The following is a 21,743-nucleotide window of genomic DNA, read 5'->3' on the forward strand; positions in this document are numbered from 1 at the left end:
TTGTTGCCATTGCTTTTGGTGATTTAGTCATGAAGTCCTTACCCATGCCTATGTACTGAATGGTATTGCCTAGGTTTTCTTCTAGGGTTTTTATGGTGCTAGGTCTTATGTTTAAATCTTTAATCCATCTGGAGTTAATTTTTGTATAAGGTATAAGGAAGAGATCCAGTTTCAGCTTTCTGCATACGGCTAGCCAGTTTTCTCAACACCATTTATTAAATAGGGAATCCTTTCCCCACTGCTTGTTTTTTTCAGGTTTATCAAAGATCACGTGGTTGTAGATGTGTGGCATTATTTCTGAGGCCTCTGTTTCGTTCCATTTGTCTGTATCTCTGTTTTGGTACCAGTAACATGCTGTTTTGATTACTGTAGCCTCGCAGTATAGTTGGAAGTCAGGTAGCATGATGCCTCCAGCTTTGTTCTTTTTACTCAGAATTGACTTGGCTATGCAGGCTCTCTTTTGGTTCTGTATGAAGTTTATGGTGGTTTTTTCCAATTCTGTGGAAAGTCAATGGTAGCTTGATGGGGATAGCATTGAAATTATAAATTACTTTGGGCAGTATGGCCATTTTCATGATATTGATTCTTCCTAACCATGAGCATGGAACGTTTTTCCATCTGTTTGTTTCCTCTCTTATTTCCTTGAGAAGTAGTTTGTAGTTATTCTTGAAGAGGTCCTTCACATCCCTTCTTAGAAAATCTCTAGGTATTTTATTCTCTTTGTAGCAATTGTCAATGGGAGTTCACTCATGATTTGGCTCTCTGTTTGTCTGTTATTGGTGTATTGGAATGCTTGTGATTCTTGCACATTGATTTTGTATCCTGAGACTTTTCTGAAGTTGCTTATCAGCTTAAGGAGATTTTGGGCTGAGATGATGGGGTCTTCTAAATATACAATCATGTGGTCTGCAAATAGAGACAATTTGACTTCCTCTTTTCCTAATGGAATATATTTTATTTCTTTTTCTTGCCTGATTGCCTTAGCCAGAACTTCCAATACTATGTTGAATAAGAGAAATGAGAGAGAGCATCTTTGTCTTGTGCCAGTTTTCAAAAGGAATGCTTCCAGTGTTTGCCCATTCAGTATGATATTGGCTGTGGGTTTGTCATAAATAACTCTTATCATTTTGAGATATGTTCCATCAATACCTAGTTTGAGAGTTTTTAGCATAAAGGGCTGTTGAATTTTTGTCAAAGGCCTTCTCTGCATCTATTGAGATAATCATGTGGTTTTTGTCTTTGGTTCTGTTTATGTGATGGATTACGTTTATAGATTTGCATATGTCAAACCAGTCTTGCATCCCAGGGATGAAGCTGACTTGATCATGATGGATAAGCTTTTTGATGTGCTGTTGGATTCGGCTTGCCAATATTTTATTGAGGATTTTCACATCAATGTTCATCATGGATATTGGCCTGAAATTTTCTTTCTTAGTTGTGTCTCTGCCAGGTTTTTGGTATCAGGATGATGTTGGTCTCATAAAATGAGTTAGGGAGGATTCCCTCTTTTTGTATTGTTTGGAATAGTTTCAGAAGGAATGGTATCACCTCCTCTTTGTACCTCCGGTAGAATTTGGCTATGAACCCATCTGGTGTTGGACCTTTTTTTGGTTGGTAGGCTATTAATTGCTGCCTCTATTTCAGACCTTGCTATTGGTCTATTCAGGGATTCAACTTCTTCCTGGTTTAGTCTTGGGAGGATGTAAGTGTTCAGGAATTTATTCATTTCTTCTAGATTTACTGGTTTATTGGCATAGAGGTGTTTGTAGTGATCTCTGACGGTAGTTTGTATTTTTGTGGGATTGGTGGTGATATTGCCTATGTCATTTTTTATTGCAACTATTTGATTCTTTTCTCTTTTCTTCTTTATTAGTCTGGTTAGTGGTCTACCTATTTTGTTGATGTTTTAAAAAAACCAGCTCCTGGATTTACTGATTTTTCGAAGGATTTTTTGTGTCTTCATCTTCTTCAGTTCTGCTCTGATTTTAGTTATTTCTTGTATTCTGCTAGGTTTTGAATTTATCTGATCTTGTTCCTCTGGTTCTTTTAGTTGTGACATTAGGATGTCAATTTTAAATCTTTCCTCAATTCTCTTGTGGGCATTTAATGCCATACATTTTCCTCTACACGGTGCTTTAAATGTGCCCCAGAGATTCTGGTACGTTGTGTCTTTGTTCTCATTGGGTTTGAAGAATATCTCTATTTCTTCCGTCATTTCATTATTTATCCAGTAGTCAGTCAGGAGCAGGTTGTTCAGTTTCCATGTGGTCGTGTGGTTTTGAGGGAGTTTCTTAATCCTGAGTTCTAATTTGATTGCACTGTGGTCTGAAGACTGTTATGATTTCCATTCTTTTTGCATTTGCTGAGGAGTGTTTTACTTCCAATTATGTGGTCAATTTTAGAATAAGTTGATGTGGTGCTGAGAAGAATGTATATTCTGTGGACTTGGGGTGGAGAGTTCTGTAGATGTCTATTAGGTACATTTGGTACAGAGCTGAGTTCAAGTCCTGGATATCCTTGGTCTCATAAAATGAGTTAGGGAGGATTCCCTCTTTTTGTATTGTTTGGGATAGTTTCTGTCTCATTGATCTGTCCAATATTGACAGTGGGGTTAAAGTCTCCCACTATTATTGTGTGGGAGTCTAAGTCTCTTTGTACATCATTAAGAATTTGCTTTACGTATCTGGGTGCTCCTGTCCTGGGTGCATATATATTTAGGATAGTTAGCTCTTCTTGTTGCATTGATCCCTTTACCATTATGTAATATTCTTCTTTGTCTCTTTATTTTTATTTTTAATTGCATTTTAGGTTTTGAGGTACACGTGAAGAACATGTAAGATTGTTGCATAGGTACACACATGGCAGTGTGGTTTGCTGCCTTCCTCCCATCACCTATATCTGGCATTTCTCCCCATGTTATCCCTCCCCAACACCCCACCCCCCACTGTCCCTCCCCTGTTTTCCCCCCACAGACCCCAGTGTGTGATGCTTGCCTCCCTGTGTCCATGTGTCCTCATTATTCAACACCCACCTATGACTGAGAACATGCAGTGTTGGATTTTCTGTTCTTGTGTCAGTTTGCTGAGAATAATGGTTTCCAGGTTCATCCATGTCCCTACAAAGGACCCACACTTATCATTTTTTATGGCTGCATAGTATTCCATGGTGTATATGTGCCACATTTTCCCTGTCCAGTCTATCATCAGTGGGCATTTGGGTTGGTTCCAAGTCTTTGCTATTGCAAACAGTGCTGCAATTAACATTTGTGTGCATGTGTCTTTATAATAGAATGATTTATAATCCTTGGGCTATATACCCAGTGATGGGTTTGCTGGGTCAAATGGAATTTCTATTTCTAAGTCCTTTAGGAATCACCACACTGTCTTCCACAATGGTTGAACTAATTTACACTCCCACCAACAGTGCAAAAGTGTTCCTGTTTCTCCACATCCTCTCCAGCATCTGTTGTCTCCAGATTTTTTAATAATCACCATTCTAACTGGCGTGTGATGGTACCTCAACATAGTTTTGATTTGCATTTCTGTAATGACCAGTGATGGTTAGCATTTTTTCATGTTTGTTGGCCTTATGTATGTCTTCTTTTGTAAAATGTCTGTTCATATCCTTTGCTCACTTTTGAATGGGCTTGTTTTTTTCTTGTAAATCTGTTTTAGTTCTTTGTAGATTCTGGATATCAAGCCCTTTGTCAGATGGGTAGATTGCAAAAATTTTTTCCCATTCCATTGGTTGCTGATTCACTCTAATGACTGTTACTTTTGCTGTGCAGAAGCTGTAGAGTTGCATTAGGTCCCATTCGTCTATTTTGGCTTTTGTTGCCAATGCTTTTGGTGTTTTAATCATGAAGTCCTTGCCTATGCCTATGTCCTGAATGGTTTTGCCCAGATTTTCTTCTAGGGATTTTATGGTGTTAGGTCTTATGTTTAACTCTTTAATCCATCTGGAGTTAATTTTAGTGTAAGGTGTCAGGAAGGGGTCCAGTTTCTGCCTTCTGCACATGGCTAGTCAGTTTTCCCAACATTTATTAAACAGGGAATTCTTTCCCCATCACTTGTTTTTGTGAGGTTTATCGAAGATCAGATGGTTGTAGATGTGTGGCCTTGCCTCTGAGGCCTCTGTTCTGTTCCATTGGTGTACATCTCTGTTTTGGTACCAATACCATGCTGCTTTGATTACTATAGCCTTGTAGTATGGTTTGAAGTCAGGTAGTGTGATGCCTCCAGCTTTTTTCTTTTTACTTAGAATTGACTTGGCTATACTGACTCTCTTTTGGTTCCATATGACGTTTAAGGTGGTTTTTTTCCAGTTCCGTGAAGAAGATCATTGGTAGCTTGATGGGGATAGCGTTGAATCTGTAAATTACTTTGGGTAGTATGGCCATTTTCACAATATTGATTCTTTGTAACCATGAGCATAGAACATTTCTCCATCTGTTTTTGTCCTCTCTTATTTCTTTGAGCAGTGGTTTGTAGTTCTCCTTGAAGTGGTCCTTTATGTTCTTTGTCAGTTGTATTCCTAGGTATTTTATTCTCTTTGTAGAAATTGTGAATGGCAGTTCATTCTTGATTTGGCTCTCATTAAGTCTGTTATTGGTATATAGGAAAGCTTGTGATTTTTGCACATTGATTTTATATCCTGAGACTTTGCTGAAGTTGCTTATCAGTTTCAGGAGATTTTGGGCTGAGACAATGGAGTCTTCTAAATATACGATCATGTCATATGCAAATAGAGACAATTTGACTTCCTTCTTTCCTAACTAAATACCCTTTATTTCTTTTTCTTGCCTGATTGCTCTGGCTAGAACTTCCAATACTATATTGAATAGGAATGGTGAGAGAGGGCATCCTTGTCTAGTGCCAGATTTCAAAGGGAATGCTTCCAGTTTTTGCCCATTTAGTATGATATTGGCTGTGGGTTTGTCATAAATAGCTTTTATTATTTTGAGATACGTTCCATCAATACCTAATTTATTGAAAGTTTTTAGCATAAAGGGCTGTTGAATTTTGTCAAAGGCCTTCTCTGCATCTATTGAGATAATCATGTGGTTTTTGTTTTTGGTTCTGTTTATGTGGTGAATTATGTTTATAGACTTGCATATGTTGAACCAGCCTTGCATCCCCGGGATGAAGCCTACTTGATCATGGTGGATAAGCTTTTTGATGTGCTATTGCAGTTGGTTTGCCAGTATTTTATTGAAGATTTTTGCATCTATGTTCATCATGGATATTGGCCTGAAGTTGTCTTTTCTTGCTGAGTCTCTGCCGGGTTTTGGTATCAGGATGATGTTGGTCTCATAAAATGATTTGGGAAGGATTCCCTCTTTTTGGATTGTTTGGAATAATTTCAGAAGAAATGGTATCATTCCTTTGTATGTCTGGTAGAATTCGGCTGTGAACCCATCTGGACCTTGGCTGTTTTTAATTGGTAGGTTATTAATTGCTGCCTCTATTCCAGACCTTGCTATTGGTCTATTCAGGGATTCGACTTCTTCCTGGTTTAGGCTTGAGAGGGTGTAAGTGTCCAGAAATTTATTCATTTCTTCCAGGTTTACTGGTTTATATGCATAGACTTGTTTGTAGTCATCTCTGATGGTGGTTTGTATTTCTGTGGTATCATTTTTTATTGCATCTATTTGATTCTTCTCTCTTTTCTTTTTCATTAATCTGGCTAGTGGTCTGTCTATTTTGTTGATCTTTTTGAAAAACCACCTCCTGGATTTATTGATTTTTTTGAAGGGTTTTTTTTGTGTCTCTGTCTCCTTCAGTTCTGCTCTGATCTTAGTTATTTCTTGTCTTCTGCTTGGTTTTGAGTTTTTTTGATCTTGCTCCTCTAGCTCTTTCAATTTTGATGATAGGGTGTAGATTTTAGATCTTTCCTTGCTTCTCATGTGGGCATTTATTGCTATATATTTTCCTCTAGACACTGCTTAAATATGTCCCAGAGATCCTGGTACATTGTGTCTTCATTCTCATTGGTTTCAAAGAACATCTTTATTTCTGCCTTCATTTCATTGTTTATCCAGTCAGCATTCAAGAGCCAGTTGTTCAGTTTCCATGAAGCTGTGCGGTTCTGAGTTAGTTTCTGAATTCTGAGTTCTAACTTGATTGCACTGTGGTCTGAGAGACTTGTTTGTTGTGATTTCTGTTATTTTGCATTTGCTGAGGAGTGATTTACTTCCAATTATATGGTCAATTTTATAGTAGGCATGATGTGGTGCTTTGAAGAATGTATATTCTGTGGATTTGGGGTGGAGAGTTCTGTAAATGTCTATCAGGTTTGCTTGTTCCAGGTCTGAGTTCAAGTCCTGGAAATCCTTGTTAATTTTCCGTCTTGTTGATCTGTCTAATATTGACAGTGGAGTGTTAAAGTCTCCCACTATTATTGTGTGGGAGTCTAAGTCTCTTTGTAGTCATTAAGGACTTGCTTTATGTATCTGGGTGCTCCTGTATTGGGTGCGTATATATTTAGGATCATTAGCTCTTCTTGTTGCATTGATCCTTTTACCATCATGTAATGCCCTTCTTTGTCTCTTTTGATCTTTGTTGGTTTAAAGTCTATTTTATCAGAGACTAGGATTGCAACTCCTGCTTTTTTCTGCTCTGCATTTGCTTGGTAAATCTTCCTCCATCCCTTTATTTTGAGCCTTTGTGTATCCTTGCATGTGAGATGGGTTTCCTGGAAACAGCACACTGATGGGTTTTGGTTTTTTATCCAATTTGCCAGTCTGTGTCTTTTGATTGAGGCATTTAGCCCATCTATATTTAGGGTCAATATTGTTATGTGTGAATTTGATCCTGCAATTTTGATGCTACCTGGCTGTTTTGGCCATTAGTTGATGCAGTTTCTTCATTGTGTCGATGCTCTTTACAACTTGGTATGTTTTTGGAGTGGCTGGTACTGGTTGCTCCTTTCCATGTTTAGTGCTTCTTTCAGGAGCTCTTATAAAGCAGGCCTGGTGGTGATGAAATCTCTGAGTAATTGCTTGTTTGTAAAGGATTTTATTTCTCGTTCACTTATGAAGTTTAGTTTGGCTAGATATGAAATTCTGGGCTGAAAGTTCTTTTCTTTAAGGGTGTTGAATATTGGCCCTCACTCTCTTCTGGCTTGCAGGGTTTCTGCTGAGAGATCCACTGTGAGTCTGATGGGCTTCCCTATGTGGGTAACCTGACCTTTCTCTCTGGCTGCCCTTAGCATTTTTTCCTTCATTTCAACCCTGGTGAATCTGACAATTATGTGTCTTGGGGATGCTCTTCTTGAAGGATATCTTTGTGGTGTTCTCTGTATTTCCTGGACTTGAATATCGGCCTGCCTTGCTAGGTTGGGGAAGTCTTCCTGGATAATATACTGAAGAGTGTTTTCCAGCTTGGATTCATTCTCTTCATCACATTTGGGTACACCTATCAAATGTAGATTAAGTCTTTTTACATAGTTCTATATTTCTTGGAGACTTTATTCATTTCTTTTTACCCTTTTTTCTCTAATCTTGACTTCTCACTTTATTTCATTGAATTCTGGTATGCTTTCTTCTGCTTGGTCAATTCGGCTATTGAAACTTGTGTATGCTCAACGAAGTTCTTGTGTTGTGTTTTTCAGCTCCATCAATTCATTTATATTCCTCTCTAAGCTGTTTATTCTCATTAGCATTTCATCAAACCTGTTTTCAAGGTTCTTAGTTTCTTTGCATTGGGTTAGAGCATGTTCCTTTAGCTCAGGGAAGTTTCTCATTACCCACCTTCTGAAGTCTATTTCTGTCAATTCTTCAGACTCATTCTCCATCCAGCCTATTTCCCTTGCTGGTGAGGAGTTGTGATCCCTTGGAGGAGGAGAGGCATTCTGGTTTTGGGTGTTTTCATCCTTTTTGCACTGGTTTCTTCCCATCTTTGTGGATTTATTTACCTGTGGTCTTTGTAGTTATTGACTTTCAGATGGGGTCTCTGAGTGGATGTCCAGTTTATTGATGATGAAGTTATTTATTTCTGTTTCTTAGTTTTCCTTCTAACAGTCAGGCCCCTTTGCTGTAGGACTGCTAAGATCCACCCCAGGCTCTGCTTGCCTGGGGATCACCTGCAGCAGCTGCAGAACAGTAAGGGTTGCTGCCAGTTTCTTCTTCTGCTATCTTTGTCCCAGAAGGATACCCACCAGATGTCAGTCTGAGCTCTCCTTTATGAGGTGACTCTTTAGATATACAGGGGTCAGGGAGCTGCTTGAGGAGGCAGTCTGTCCTTTATAAGAGCTCAAGTGCTGAGCTGTGAGCTCCGTTTTTCCATTCAGGGCTACTGGGCAGGTACGTTTAAGTCTGCTGCAGCGGAACTCATAATGCCTTTTCTTTTTTTCCCCAAGTGCTCTGTCCCAGGAAGGTAGGGCTTTATTTATAAGTTTTTGTCATGCTGCTGCCTTTTTTCAGGGCTGCCCTGCCCAGTGAGGAGGCAGCCTAATCACAGTCTGTCAGCAGAGGCTTTGCTAAGCTGCTGTGGGCTCCACCCAGCTGCTGTGTGAACTTCCCTACAGTTATAGGGATATAGCTAGAACTGCCTTGGCAATGGCAGCCCACCTCTGTAATGGTAGACTCTCTCTGTAATAGTGGACTGCCTCAGCAATGGAGGGCCACCTCAGCAATGGCAGACTACCTCAGTAGTGGTGGACTGCCTCGGTAATGGCGGTCTGCCTCAGTAATTACAGACTGTCTCTATAATGGCAAACTGCCTCAGTAATGGCAGAATGCCTCAGTAATGGCAGACTGCCTCAGTAGTGGTGGACTGCCTTGATAATGGCGGATGCCCCTCCCCCGCAGAGCTGGACCATCCAGGGTTCAGCTGTGCTTGCTGTGAAATTCTCAATCCAGAGCGTTTCAGATTGCTGTTTTTTGTGGGGGTGGGACTGGCTGAGCCTGATCACCTGGCTCCCTGCCTCAGACCCCTTTTTTTTTCTCAGTTGAATGGGCGACTCTGTCTCCCCAGTGTTTCAGTCATCAGTTGAAAAGGCACCTGAATTTGTGTGAGATTTTGTGCAGAGATATGCTGTGCCAGCTGAAACAGCCACACTGGGGGCTCGTGGTGCTTTTTTGCCCAGGAATCTCCCGGCCTGGCTCCCTGTTTCAGTCCCCTTTTTTTCAGTTGAATGAGTGACTCTGTCTCCCAGGCATTCCAGTCACCTATTGAAAAGGCATCCAGATCTGTGTGGTTTCCCGAGCAGTGACCCACTGCACTGGCTGAAACAGCCACGCTGGAGATTTGTAGCACTTTTTTGTCTGGGAATCTCCTGGCCTGGCTCCCTGTTTTAGTCCCCTTTTTATCAGTTGAGCAGGCAACTCTGTCTCCCAGGCACTCCAATCGCCAGCTAAAATGGTGCCTAGACCCATGTATTTTGTGTGGAGACCCACTGTGCTGGCCAAAACATCCGCCCTGGTGACCCATGGGGCTTCTCCACCCGGGAATCTCCTGATCTGTGAGCAATAAAAATCCATCTGGAAAGGCAGTGTCCACTCACCCTCCACTCTCTCGCTGGGCACTGCACCTAATCAGCCATCTTGGATCCCTCCCTGTATGATATTACTGCCTTTGTCTCTTTTGATCTTTGTTGGCTTAAAGTCTGTTTTATCAGAGACTAGGATTGCAATCCCTGCTTTTTTTTGCTCTCCATTTGCTTGGTAACTCTTCTTCCATCCCTTTATTTTGAGCCTGTGTGTGTATTTGCACATGAGATGGGTCTCCTGAAGGTAGCACACTAAAGGGTCTTGACTCTTTATCCAATTTGCCTTGCCTGTGTCTTTTGATTGGGGCATTTAGCCCATTTACATTTAGGGTTAATATTGTTATGTGTGAATTGATCCTACCATATTGATGCTAGCTAGTTGTTTTGCCTGTTAGTTGATGCAGTTTCTTCATAGTGTCAATGCTCTTTACAATTTGGTATGTTTTTGCAGTGGCTGGTACTGGTTGTTCCTTTCCATGTTTAGTGCTTCCTTCAGGAGCTCTTATAAGGCAGGCCTGGTCGTGATGAAATCTCTCAGCAGTTGCGCATCCATAAAGAATTTTATTTCTCCTTCACTTATGAAGCTTAGTTTGGCTGGATATTAAATTCTGGGTTGAAAGTTCTTTTATTTAAGGATGTTGAATATTGGCCCCCACTCTCTACAGGCTTATAGGGTTTCTGCCAAGAGATCCACTGTGAGTCTAATGGGTTTCCCTTTGTGGGTAACCCAACCTTTCTCTCTGGCTGCCTTTAGCATTTTTTCCTTCATATCCACCCTCATGAATCTGATGACTATGTGTCTTGGGGTTGCTCTCCTAGAAGGATATCTTTGTGGTGTTCTCTGTATTTCCTGAATTTGAATGTTGGCCTGCCTTGCTAGGTTGGGGAAGATCTCCTGCATAATGTCCTGAAGAGTGTTTTCCAACTTGGTTTCCTTCTTCCTGTCACTTTCAGGTATACTGATCAAATATAGATTTGGTCTTTTCACATAATCCCATTGTTCTTGGAGACTTTGTTCATTTCTTTTCACTTTTTTTTTTCTCTAATATTGCCTTCTCACGTTATTTCATTGAGTTGATCTTCAATCTCTGATATCCTTTCTTCAGCTTGATTGATTTGGCTATTGAAACTTGTGTATGCTTCACAAAGTTCTCATGCTGTGTTTTTCAGCTCCATCAAGTCGTTTATGTTCTTCCCTATGCTGGTTATTCTAGTTAGCATTTCATCTAACCTTTTTTCAAGGTTCTTAGCTTCCTTGTATTGGGTTAGAACATGCTCCTTTAGCTCAGAGAAGTTTGTTATTATGCACTTTCTGAAGCCTGCTTCTGTCAATTCATCAAACTCATTCTCCATCCAGTTTTGTTCCCTTGCTGGTGAGGAGTTGTGATCCCTTAGAGGAGAATAGGCATTCTGGTTTTTGGAGGTTTCAGCCTTTGGGCACTGGTTTCTTCCCATCTTCATGGATTTATCTACCTTTGGTCTTTGAAGTTGCTGACCTTTGGATGAGGTCTCTGAGTGGACGTTTCTGTTGATGTTGAACCTATTTCTTTCTGTTAGTTTTCCTTCTGTTAGTTTTCCTGACTGTTGTCAGGCCCCTCTGCTGCAGGTCTGCTGGAGTTCGCTGGAGGTCCACTCCAGAACCTGCTTGCCTGGGAATCACCTGTGGAGGCTGCAGAACAGCAAAGATTGCTGCCTGTTCCTTCCTCTAGAAGCTTCCTCCCAGAAGGGTACCTGCCAGATGTCAGCCAGAGCTCTCCTGTATGAGGTGTCTCCCAGTCAGGATACCTGGGGGTCAGGGAGCCACTTAAGGAGGCAGTCTGTCCCTTATCGGAGCTTGAGCACTGTGTTGGGAGATCCATTGCTCCCTTCAGAGCTACCAGGCAGGGATGTTTAAGTCTGCTGAAGTTGAACCCACAACCACCCCTTTTCCCTGGTGCTCTGTCCCAGGAAGGTATGTGTTTTATTTATAAGTCCCTGATGGGCTGCTGCATTTTTTCAGAGATGCCCTGCCCAGCAAGATGGGAGTCTAGTGACTGTCAGCCTGCAGAGGCCTTGCTGAGCTGCTGTAGGCTCCACCCAGTTATTGTATAAACTTCCCAGGGACTTTGCCTACATAGGCAAGGTTAAAACCACCTACCAGAGCCTCAGCAATGGTGGACCCCTCCTCCTACTGAGCTCGAATGTCCCAGGTCAAGCTGCTGTGCTGGCTGCAAGAATTTCAAGCCAGTGGATCTTAGCTTTCTGGTCTTCATGGAGGTGGGACCTACCAAGCCAGGTCTCTAGGCTCCCTGGCTTCAGCCCTCTTTTTCAGGGGAATGAGTGGTTCTGTCTCACTGACATTCCAGGTGCCAATGGGATATGAGAAAAAACAAACCACTGCAGCTAAAATGGCCACCCAGTTTTGTGCTGGAAACATGGGGCACTGGCGCTGTAGGCACCAGAGGGAATCTCCTGGTCTGTGGGTTGTGAAGACAGAAGACCATGGGAAAAGCACAGTATCTGAGCCAGAGTGCCAGAGTGTCGGGAAAAGTCCCTAATGGCTTCCCTTGGCTAGAAGAGGGAGTTCTCCGGCCCCTTGTGCTTCCCAGGTGAGGTGATGCCCCACCCTGCTTCAGCTCACCCTCCTTGGGCTGCACCCACTGTCTAACCAGTCCCAATGAGATGAACCTGGAACCTCAGTTGGAAATGCAGAGATCACTCACCTTCTGCATCCCTCTCTCTGGGAACTGCACTTTGGAGCTGGTCCTATTTGGCCATCTTGGCGGAAATCCCTATTGCCTGTTTTGTTTTGTTTCATTTTTCAGTTAAACTTTTTGAGATACCTATTGATTCTGATGCAGTTGTAAGAAATAATGTGCTGTTTACCCAGTTTTCCCCAACAGCAACGTCTTGCAAAACTATAGTACAATATCACAGCCGTGATATGGACATGGCTACAATCCCCTGACTTTATTCATATCTCTCAACTTTACTTGTACCCCATATATGTGTGCATTTCGTTCTATTCAACTTTATCATGTGGGTCAAGACATGTCAAAATACAGAACCATTCTGTCACCACAAAGATACTTCCTGTTGCCTTTCATAACCATACCTCCCTCATCCCTTGTCCTTACTCATCTCTAACCCCAGCAACACTAATCTGTTCTTTATCTCTCTAATTTGTCATTTCAAGAATGTTACATACATGAAATAATATAGTTTATAATCTGGAGTGTGGCCTTTTCACTCATAATTCCCTTGAGATTCATCCACGCTGTTGGGTGTAAGAACAGTTTGTTCCTTCTCATTGCCGTGTCTGGTTGTAATCATTAAGCACCCCAGCATGGCACCCAGGTCCAGTTACAAATCCCTTGGGATATGATCCTCAGGGATCTTTTATTTGGTGCTTCTGAGTTTGGAGGTATGAGGGTGGAACCTGCTGCAAGTTTTCAAGGTACATGCAAATAGACCTCAGTTCCTTTGCCTCTTTCCCCCGAAGAGTGATCAGTTGGATTGTAATATTCTTTAGCACTGGTTGACAGCCCTTCCTTGTGTCTCCTTGTCACCTTCCTCCCCAGGAGCACATCTACAAGCTGATGAAAAGTGACAGCTATGCCCGCTTCCTCCGGTCAAATGCTTACCAGGACTTGCTGCTGGCCAAGAAGAAGGTATCTTTGGGAAGGGCAGGCTTGCCCTTCTTAGCACTGTTTACTCTTGCCTGCTGCTTGCTGCTGGTTTGAAATGAGAATGTCATCCCTTGGGTTTTGTTTCCTCTTTTCTTCTTTCCCTTCTCTATCTGCTCCCATTCTAATGGAAACAGTTAGTTAGGATGGTCACCACCCCAACCCCGCTGCTAAGTCCAGGATGGGGCATCCTGCCTCCACATCCCTATTGCCTCTGTCTGCATGTCCTGCCCATGGCGGGGGTGGGTATGTGAGGTGACAAAATGCCAAGGCCACAGTGGCTCAGCACAGGAGCACGGGGCTGACAGCAGCACCAGCAAAACCCTCAGGACACTGGAGAGAGCCCCTCACTGCAAAGTCCAGAGCCCTTCCCTTCGACTTCTCTCCCTGACCAGCCCAGAAGTGAGGATGAGGCCACGGCTGGGGCAGCTCCCTCACTGGACAGAAAGTCTTGTCAGTTTCAAGAGCACAATCCAGTACCTGAAGTCATCCTGGGATTTCTTCCTCCTGGACACCCCCTTCCTCTCCCTCACCTGCCCCCCCGTGTTTTCTCTCTTAACCAAGAAGTAACTGCACCCAGTTCCTTCCTCCTCCTCCTCTGTAGAACTCAGCCATGGTTTCTTGCAGCCCGTGGAGTCATAGATTTGTGGTGCAGGGGCTCTCAGCATGCAGGGGAATAGGGTCCAGGAAGGGAATGGAGGGCAAGAGAGAGGGCTCCTGGTTTCAGTATGCCTGCCCACCCTCTGTGCATTTCAGCTCTGATCTGAGGCCCATGTGTGGTTAAGTGTGGCTCAATTTGCATCAAACCCCATGACTTCTGTGCCATGCCACTTAAGAGCACATGCATCCCTTTCTCCTCCCTCCTGGCTTCCCAGCGCCAGGCCCTAAGCACATCGTTGCCCATCCCACGCTCTCCTTTGGGCTGCCTCTCAGCCATGCAAGTCTTCTGTGTGTCGTCACCCTCATGTGCCAGGATCCTGTCTGCGTATCTAGTAGGGACCACACAGCTCCAGAGTCCCAGAGAGCATTTATACCCTGCTCTCCTGCCCTTGCATGCCCTGGGAAGAGGCCATAGTCTGAGAAAGGGAAGAGGACTTCTGGGGCATCCCAGTTGTCAACAGCTCAGCTCTCTGGGCTTCCTGCATCCCTCCCCCTCAGGTGTGGCTACTGTGATGGACAGTGTGGAGCCTGGCCTCCTGTCGACTCCCGCTGGAGGATGTCAATGGAGAGGCTCCTTTAGAGGAGGCTGACACCCCCAGACATGGCTCTAATGCCCATTTTTTCTAAGAACTAGAGGAAAGAAAGGTTATAGGAACTTTTGATATCTCTAGCCCAGATCTCAAGGGCAAAGGTCAAAGTAAGTTTCCCTTGTTTTCTGTGGCTCAAGACACCTGACCTGATCACAATTTGGGGACATTTTAAGGTTCTAGCAGTGTGACCAATCTGGGCCTGTCTGCATACCTAGAAGAGGAGAAGCTAGAGGCCATTCATTCTCCTTGTGGGTTTCAACATGAAGGAAAAATGTACCCCAAACCATGCTGAGACCCTGGTGCCTGCAGATCCTCCTTTCCAAGAAGAAAACCTCTCAGAGGAGGTATCGGAGTGAGGAAGGAACAGCCAACCTGCCTGGTAAAAGTTCCTTAGAATTATCCTCCCAGCTCTCAAAGTCAGGGATGTTCTTGAGACAGGAAACCTTTGCAGAAACCAACATTCCAATACCGAGGAGTTGCTTCCCAGAACAGTGACAAAACCTACTTTCTTCTATTTCTTCCTGAGAGTCTCCAGGTACGGATCTGATTTGTAACTCGGCACTTTCAGGTAGGCCGAGAGTATTTGTCTGATTTCAGGGATGGGCTCACTGTATCCAGGTCATAAAAGGTATGTGAGAGTCACAACCTCCAGCGGAGAGAGGGGGAGTATGAATCAGCCTTTTGTCTGCTGAGGACTGACCTGGACAGAGTCTTGAGGCACAGCCTCTTTTCTAATATTTTCAAAATCAGTGATAGTTACACTGAAGAACCAAGTTCTCAGGGGGTAGGTGAGCTGAGTCCTGAGGGCTATTCTAGGAAACTTGTCCCAGTGATGGTTTTCCAGGTCAGCTCAGTGACCAGTGCAAGGCAGAGAAGGTCAGCTCAGTGACCAGTGCAAGGCAGAGGAGCCCAAGTGAGCCATACCAGTGGCTGCCCTCTGTGGGCCAGACGCCAAGAGTGATAGACCGAGAATGGCAGCTGCAGGACCAGGACTGACCGGGCTTCAGCCAAATGCATGCCACCCAGGCTGACCACAGGGTTAAAGCTGAGTCTTGCCCTCCCCAGAATAGAGACTTGGTATGGGAGCCGGGGTCAAGCATGAGTCCTTCAGTTTCTAGTGCAAAAGCAAGCCCAGCCCAACTCTCTGGTGATGTGTCGTTTGTGTTGTATTTTCCTTCTGCGACCTCGTATCTGTCTTCTGGCAGCTGGCTGAGCTGACAAGGGGCTTGGCTGTCAAGGACGCCCCCGACTTCATCCACACAGGCAGCTGCGTGTGGCCTGTCCCCTCTGCTTTCAGCACAATCCGCAGCCCCACAGACACCCGGCTGCCTCTTTAGCTCCCTCATTTCAGTTATTTGCTGGGTGTACTATGTGCGTCTCCAAACTTCTCAGCCCCGGGCTCAGGACCCTGGAACGGGGCTCCAGGATACTCTAGCAGGTATTTGGGCAGTGATTCTACTCTCCCAGAACCCCTGCAGGTAGGAGACATGGGGTGAAGGGAAGGTCAGGAGCATCCACACCTCTCTTCCTCTTGTAGTAGAGGGAGGCTAGGCCTGGGAGGCCCGTCAAGGGCTTTGCCTCTCCTCGCCCCTGTTCTGGGCTTCCAGCTAAGAGCTTCCCACAGTGGCTTCTGAGCTTCCTCTAGCCTGTCCTGCTCACATCTCGGCAGGTGTTATGTCACCTCTCAGATACAGAAAGAACATTTTGTTTCTCAGAACAATCCCCATTGTCAGAAGACTTATTGTCTTCTGAGACCCAAGACCCTTTGTCCATGGCAAAGGCCGTGAGTAGACCCTCCTTGCTCTAACGACACAGAGGAGGGTCATTAGGAAGTCACGGAAATTAGCAAACTTTCTGGCTGCCTCTGGGCAGGGAAATCTCAAGAAAGAAAACAGTCTTAACCCAGACTCAGGGATGAGTAGACGACTTCACTTCCCCGGCGGCCACTTCCTGACATCCCTCCCCCTCCCACACCCCGCTGGCCCTCGGAGCTAGTCTGTTATGAGTCAGGACGTGGAGCCCCCAGGGCCCCAGGGCCTCAGTGCCACAACCACCAGGACTCCTGCCTGTGGGCACGGCAGGTTGAAAGCAGCAAACAGGCTGCTCAAACCCACCAACTGCGGTCCTGTGCAAAGTCGTGAGGCTTCTGATCCGAGCCCCGCAGCACAATTCATGGTCCCTGGGGAAGTAAACCCTCTTCTCTGTGCTCACTGCTCCAAGGAGGCAGCACCGTTTCTTGTGGGCTTCTGTCTTCTGTCTCTCACGTTGACTCTTCCAACGCCGCTGGCTGCTTCTCTTTTCCCATTTTTCACCCCATTTTGCTTTGGTTTTTGTGATTCTTTAGCTGCGGCTACTGCTGTTTGGAAACCATGTGTAAGCTGAAGATTTTTTTTCCTGTATTTTTCTCCCTACCTTTTTTTTTTTTTTTTCCTAAAGCCAGAAAGTGAGCAAGGTCGTAGAACTTCCCTAGAAAAGTTCACTCGCAGTGTGGTAAGTTCAGTCGGTTTTCTTCCCTCCAGTTTTCTTTTGATTTTGATTTTTTCTTTTTTTTCCTTTGGTTGTTGTTTCCTTTCGGGTGGGAGGGAGTCCAGTGCTTTCTCCCTCGACTCAGCCCTTTTCTTTTCTTTTGCGAGTGTCTGCAGCTTCTCTTCTAGGGATACAAATGCAAAAAGAGCAAGCGGCTCCCTCTGCAGAAGGTGCACACTTGATCACCCAGCCTCAGGCCTGGGCATTTGATCGTGGGTTCACGGCTTTGAGGGCCCTGCCGCCCTTGGGGCCATGCATTGTGCATCTTCTGCAGCAGCCCAGGGAGAAGCCATGGAACTATACCGTGAAATACATTGGCTCAGAACCATAGCTCATTCAAAAAAAAAAAAAGCCAGATTTCCCTCTGTGAATCCTGGCAGTCACGCCGGTGCGGGTTGCGAGCTGATGTTGCTGTGTAGGCAGCTTTTGCTGTGTGCAGAAAGCGGCCGTGCTGCATGGGTCCTGGCACTGTGGCCTAGCTGGTGTGTGTGTTAGTCGCCTCTGCATGAATCCCCTCCAGCCCCCATTGGCCTCATGTGCACAGCGGGCCAGGGAGAGGAGGGCAGTAGCTGAATCCCTGAGCCGTCTGGGGTACTCCCAGGGGCAAGGTCCTCACAGCCTCCTCAGGCCTTGATTCTGACTGACAGGGTGGGTCGAGATGGGCTTCAGGTTCCTACAGCTTCACGGTCCGCCCCACCTGGAGAGTGGTAGAGCTCCCACAGTGGCACGTAAATACGGCTGTGGCCACAGGTGGGAGTGGGGAGTCCGTGGCTCTTCCCTGGGCTGCATGGCTGAAACACTCTACCGTCTCTGTAGAACAGCACAGGCCAATCTCCTCTTTCCATGCTGGTCACCTCCAGATGTGAATGTCAAGCTCAGCGCACAAGAAATAGTCAATCCTGCTTAATCACAGGGCCCTGCCTGTACCATGAACATCAAACCAGAGGGAACCAAGATAGCAACCAGGGAGCAGGTTTCCCACCCAGGGGACTGTCCACATTCCCTTTCTGAAGGGTGGCAGCCTGCTGACACTGACTTGCCTTGTTTCCACCTCTGTTGAAGAGGAAAGTCCTTGTAAAACCTGACTACTGTGTGACTGGTATGCGTATTTCATCCTTTTAAGATAAAAAGTCTAAGGATCTCGGGTCGAAAGCAACCTAGTCACTGACCTGTCATAGCTAGATGCATTTTAAATGCCTTTAAACATTGTCTTGAATTTGCTACATGTAAACATCAAATAACTAGTAGGTGGCTGTTAAAAATCAGTATTCATCCCTTCCCTTCCTCTGTCTTCCCTCTCCGTGGCTTTCCCTCATGAGAAATCAGTAGGTAGAGAATGCACGCCCTGCAGGTGCCTCGCCTGTCTTCATGGCTGGTTTGCCATGGCCGTGTGGCTCCGCACACTAAGAAGCCGCCACAGGCTGTCAGAGGCAAGGCCTCTGGGCCTTCCTTCACCCCGTGATGGCCTGAGAGAAGGTGGTGGGGTCCCATCTCTCTGTCTCTTTTGAGGCCTGGCTACTCTGTGGGTACAGGATATTTAGAGATTTTGCTGACAGGCCAAGAGTGCCTGTGACTCTCGGGTACAAACTGTATGAAAGCAGAGCTCTAACAGCCCTCCAGAAGCTCTTCAGGGTGACCACACAGGCCGAGGGTGAGAGAGAGGAAGCTGGGTACTTGAACAGGATGTCCAAAAATCTTCGCACTGCTTTTCAAGAGAAGTGAGTATCAGGAAAGGCAAGAATGGTCTCACCGCAGCTCCGTGAGGAGCATTTACTGATTTCCCTTCATCCCAAAAGTGACGTTGGCTCAGTGGTTCTCCAAGGTCTGTTAGCAAAGCATTTGGATCAAGAAAGCACCAAGTCACCCCCAAGTGTCTGAAGTGGACACATGGGGAACTGGCAGAGAGAGAGAGTTTCAGGGCGAGCTGAAGGAGTCCTGAGGGTATGGATAAAAGGCCCCAACTTAAAAAAAAAAAAAAAAAAAAAATACCTAAATTCCCTGCTGTTCTTTTATGAACAAGGGACTCAATAGGTGATGCATTTGGAATTTGGGGTTCCATGGGTGGAGATGGATTGCCATTCATCCATGCTCCTCGTGCTCTTGGGTGACACCATGCCCCCACAAGATGTGGCTAAGTTTGGGGATATGGCCCACAACTGTGGAAGTTTGGGGATATGACCCGTGTGTTGGCTCTCAGATTACTTTAGACTGGAATGCAGGAATTTAATCGCAATAGCCCAGTTCATCAAATAGAACTAACTGACCAACCAATATGCCTCACAGTCTGATAGTCATTCTTTGAATATCATATGCATAAAGTATTTGATTTGTCTAAGAGAAGATCCACATGAATGTTTCATCTGCTGTGTACTACAAGCTATAAACTAAATGAAGGGCTCATTTCTAACATTCATTCCCATGTTGCTGGGAGAGATGCATAAGAGCACGACCCACGTCATGGGGCTAATAATGGAAATGGGGGAGTGAAGCTGGGCAGCTCACGGACTAAAGAAGTGAGGCCAACTGCCATTTAGGATTAATGAATGGCAAAAAAAAAAAAAAAAAAGCTATCCAGGTGATTGGATAGATCATTCAGCTGGAGGCTTGTCAAGTCTGAATCTGAATTCAGAATTTCTCCCCAGAACATGCCAATGTCCTTTCTTTTTTTGGTAGAAGAGAAACGTGGAAAAAAACAAATTGTTTCCAAGTCTTAAGTTGTGCCATGTCATAGCGGGATTATCTGTTAAGAACACACATGCCCCCTTTTCCACGAAATCCTAAGATGTTTAGTATGGTTCATGGTATCTTTAGGGCCATGTTAGTTTGGGTGCTGAAGAGGCCTGGCACTCCCCAGTCAATGGAGAAAGTGCTGGGTGAGCCTCTCTTTCCAATGCAAGCTTCATTCCAGGTCACTCAGGACTTGGATATACAAAGCAAATCTCTGGGAACCCTGCGCCAAGCATCCTGTCATTTTGTGGATGGAAACCACACACCCTGCTCATTTGATCAGGAAGGCCCAGGCTCTGAGCCAAACGTGACTGAAGTCCACGGCAGCGTGCACCTAGCCTGCAATGCACATTCACCCAAAATGGAAAACAAGACTCCCTCCGGTGGGCTCAACCCCTCAGTTGCCCAGCTGGCCAGGCAAAACACAGGCTGGGTTTTAGCCCTTAGAGATCCTCAGCTGCCCTTGTGCAGTGAATGATCCACACCACAGTACATGACAGCGCTTGTCCAAGGAGCCTCAGTTTGAGAAAGAGCTGTAACACATAGCAGCTTCTCAAGGGCCCCCCATACCTGGCCTCAGGTCATGTGACTTAGAGCCTGTCTCTGCCTAATCCTGCTCACGGGGAAGCTTCCTGTCTCAGTGGCTGTAAACTTTGAAAGCCACGGTAGGAGAAATCTAGCTAGTCACGGTGGGTTGCCTTTGCTTCACCTTCCAGCTCCTCTTCAGATTCTTTGGTGGGAAGTCTCGGGGCTACTGACCAAGGAGAGGAGGGGCCTTCTCTCACTAAAGACCATTTCCTGTTGCTTGGTGCTGACCAGCCTGCCACTCTGCTGTCTTCCTAGTTTTGCAGTTGACAGAGGACAATGGGGGCATGAAGGTGGCCAGAGCTAAAAGGCTCACCCTCCTCCTGCTCTATTTTTTTTATTTTGAGACAGAGTCTTGCTCTCCCAGGCTGGAGTACAGTGGTATACTCTTGGCTCCCTGCAACCTATGCCTCCTGGGTTCAAGCGATTCTCCTGTCTCAGCCTCCAGAGTAGCTGGGATTACAGGTATGCGCCACCACGCCTGGCTAAATTTTGTATTTTTAGTAGAGATGGGATTGCACCATGTTGCCAGGCTGGCCTCAAACTCCTGACCTCAAGTGATCTGCCCACCTCAACCTCCCAAAGTGCTGGGATTACAGGCGTGAGCCACTGCACCAGGCCCCCTTCTCTATGTGTACTTGTTCCTTCAGCTTCCACAGAGTCTACCACAGTGGGGTGGGGGCCTCACCACAGAGAGCCTGGCTCTGGCATAGACGACTAGGAGCATGCATGGGAGGGAGAGGGGACAGGAGGAAACGGGGCCCTTAGCCAAGCCACTGCAGCAGCTCCGTTTTTGAGAAAGTGGCTGAAGCCATCTGGTGAGAACTCCAACCTGGGGGGAGTGAAGCTGGAGAAAGTCCTTTGCTCCTCACGTCCAGTTCCACAGAAAAAGCCACAGAGAGTGACGGCACTGAAGTTAGGAGCAAATGGCAGCCCCGAGTGAGGCTGGCGTCAACCTCCTGGGTACCTTTGTCTAGGCGCTCAGCTGAAACCTCACCTACCCTCTTGTAGAGCTTCATCGGCTCCAGCCTTGGGCTCCGAAGATGGGAAATGGGGTTGCTGGTGCCAGAGCAAGCACTGGAGGCCACAGAGGAGAGGGGAGAGGAGGACCAGGCGTTCATCCACCTCCTAAGAGAGCATCGAAGTTTAGCTTTGCCAAGTTGCTCCTTGGAATTGCGGCAGCAAGGGCCGGAAGCTGCAGAAGCCTTGGCACGTGATGGGTGGCATCTCTGCGACAGGCTTTTCTGTCCTGTCTGCCAAGGAATGCAGCAGGCAAGTCAGATGGGGAGCGGGAAGCTTGGGGAGCCAGCTGCCACTCAGCCTCCCTCATCCCCTCCTTCCCTCCCCCTCTTCCTTCCCCTGCCAAAAGCCAAAGAAGAGCTAATGAGAGCCAAGAAGTCAACAGCTCACCCACACGCCCAGCCCCAGGCAGCTCTGCAGAGAGAAACCCCCAGCTCTAGGCCCAGGTGCTGACCTGAAGTGGAGGGCTGAGGCTCTCAGC

At 45.7% G+C, this 21,743-nt stretch overlaps 2 protein-coding genes across 18 annotated transcripts in view; one reads left to right on the forward strand and one right to left on the reverse strand.

Moving 5' to 3' along the window:
- RGS6 (regulator of G protein signaling 6) overlaps positions 1-21,743 on the forward strand; it is a 635,569-nt gene that overhangs the window by 592,517 nt on the left and 21,309 nt on the right. For 7 of the 12 annotated variants that reach the window (XM_035260909.3, XM_009006271.5, XM_002754069.6 and 4 more), the window contains exons 16-17: positions 13,050-13,139; positions 16,841-16,894. In XM_035260909.3, coding sequence (XP_035116800.1) covers positions 13,050-13,139; positions 16,841-16,894 — 144 coding nt within the window. The remainder of the gene's footprint in view (positions 1-13,049; positions 13,140-16,840; positions 16,895-21,743) is intronic. The other 5 variants (XM_035260914.3, XM_054240130.2, XM_002754071.6 and 2 more) reach the window with 1 other exon arrangement.
- Positions 1-21,743, reverse strand: part of LOC144577438 (uncharacterized) — an 86,529-nt gene that overhangs the window by 13,286 nt on the left and 51,500 nt on the right. The window contains exon 4 of one of the 6 annotated variants that reach the window (XM_078335318.1): positions 5,665-21,495. The exons of the other annotated variants lie outside the window; for them this stretch is intronic. Coding sequence (XP_078191444.1) covers positions 21,389-21,495 — 107 coding nt within the window. The 3' untranslated portion in view covers positions 5,665-21,388. Of the gene's footprint in view, positions 1-5,664; positions 21,496-21,743 lie in introns of those variants that run through there. 6 annotated transcript variants of the gene reach the window in all.

The sequence above is a fragment of the Callithrix jacchus genome, chromosome 8 (genome assembly GCF_049354715.1).
Source record: "Callithrix jacchus isolate 240 chromosome 8, calJac240_pri, whole genome shotgun sequence".
NCBI lineage: Eukaryota > Metazoa > Chordata > Mammalia > Primates > Cebidae > Callithrix > Callithrix jacchus.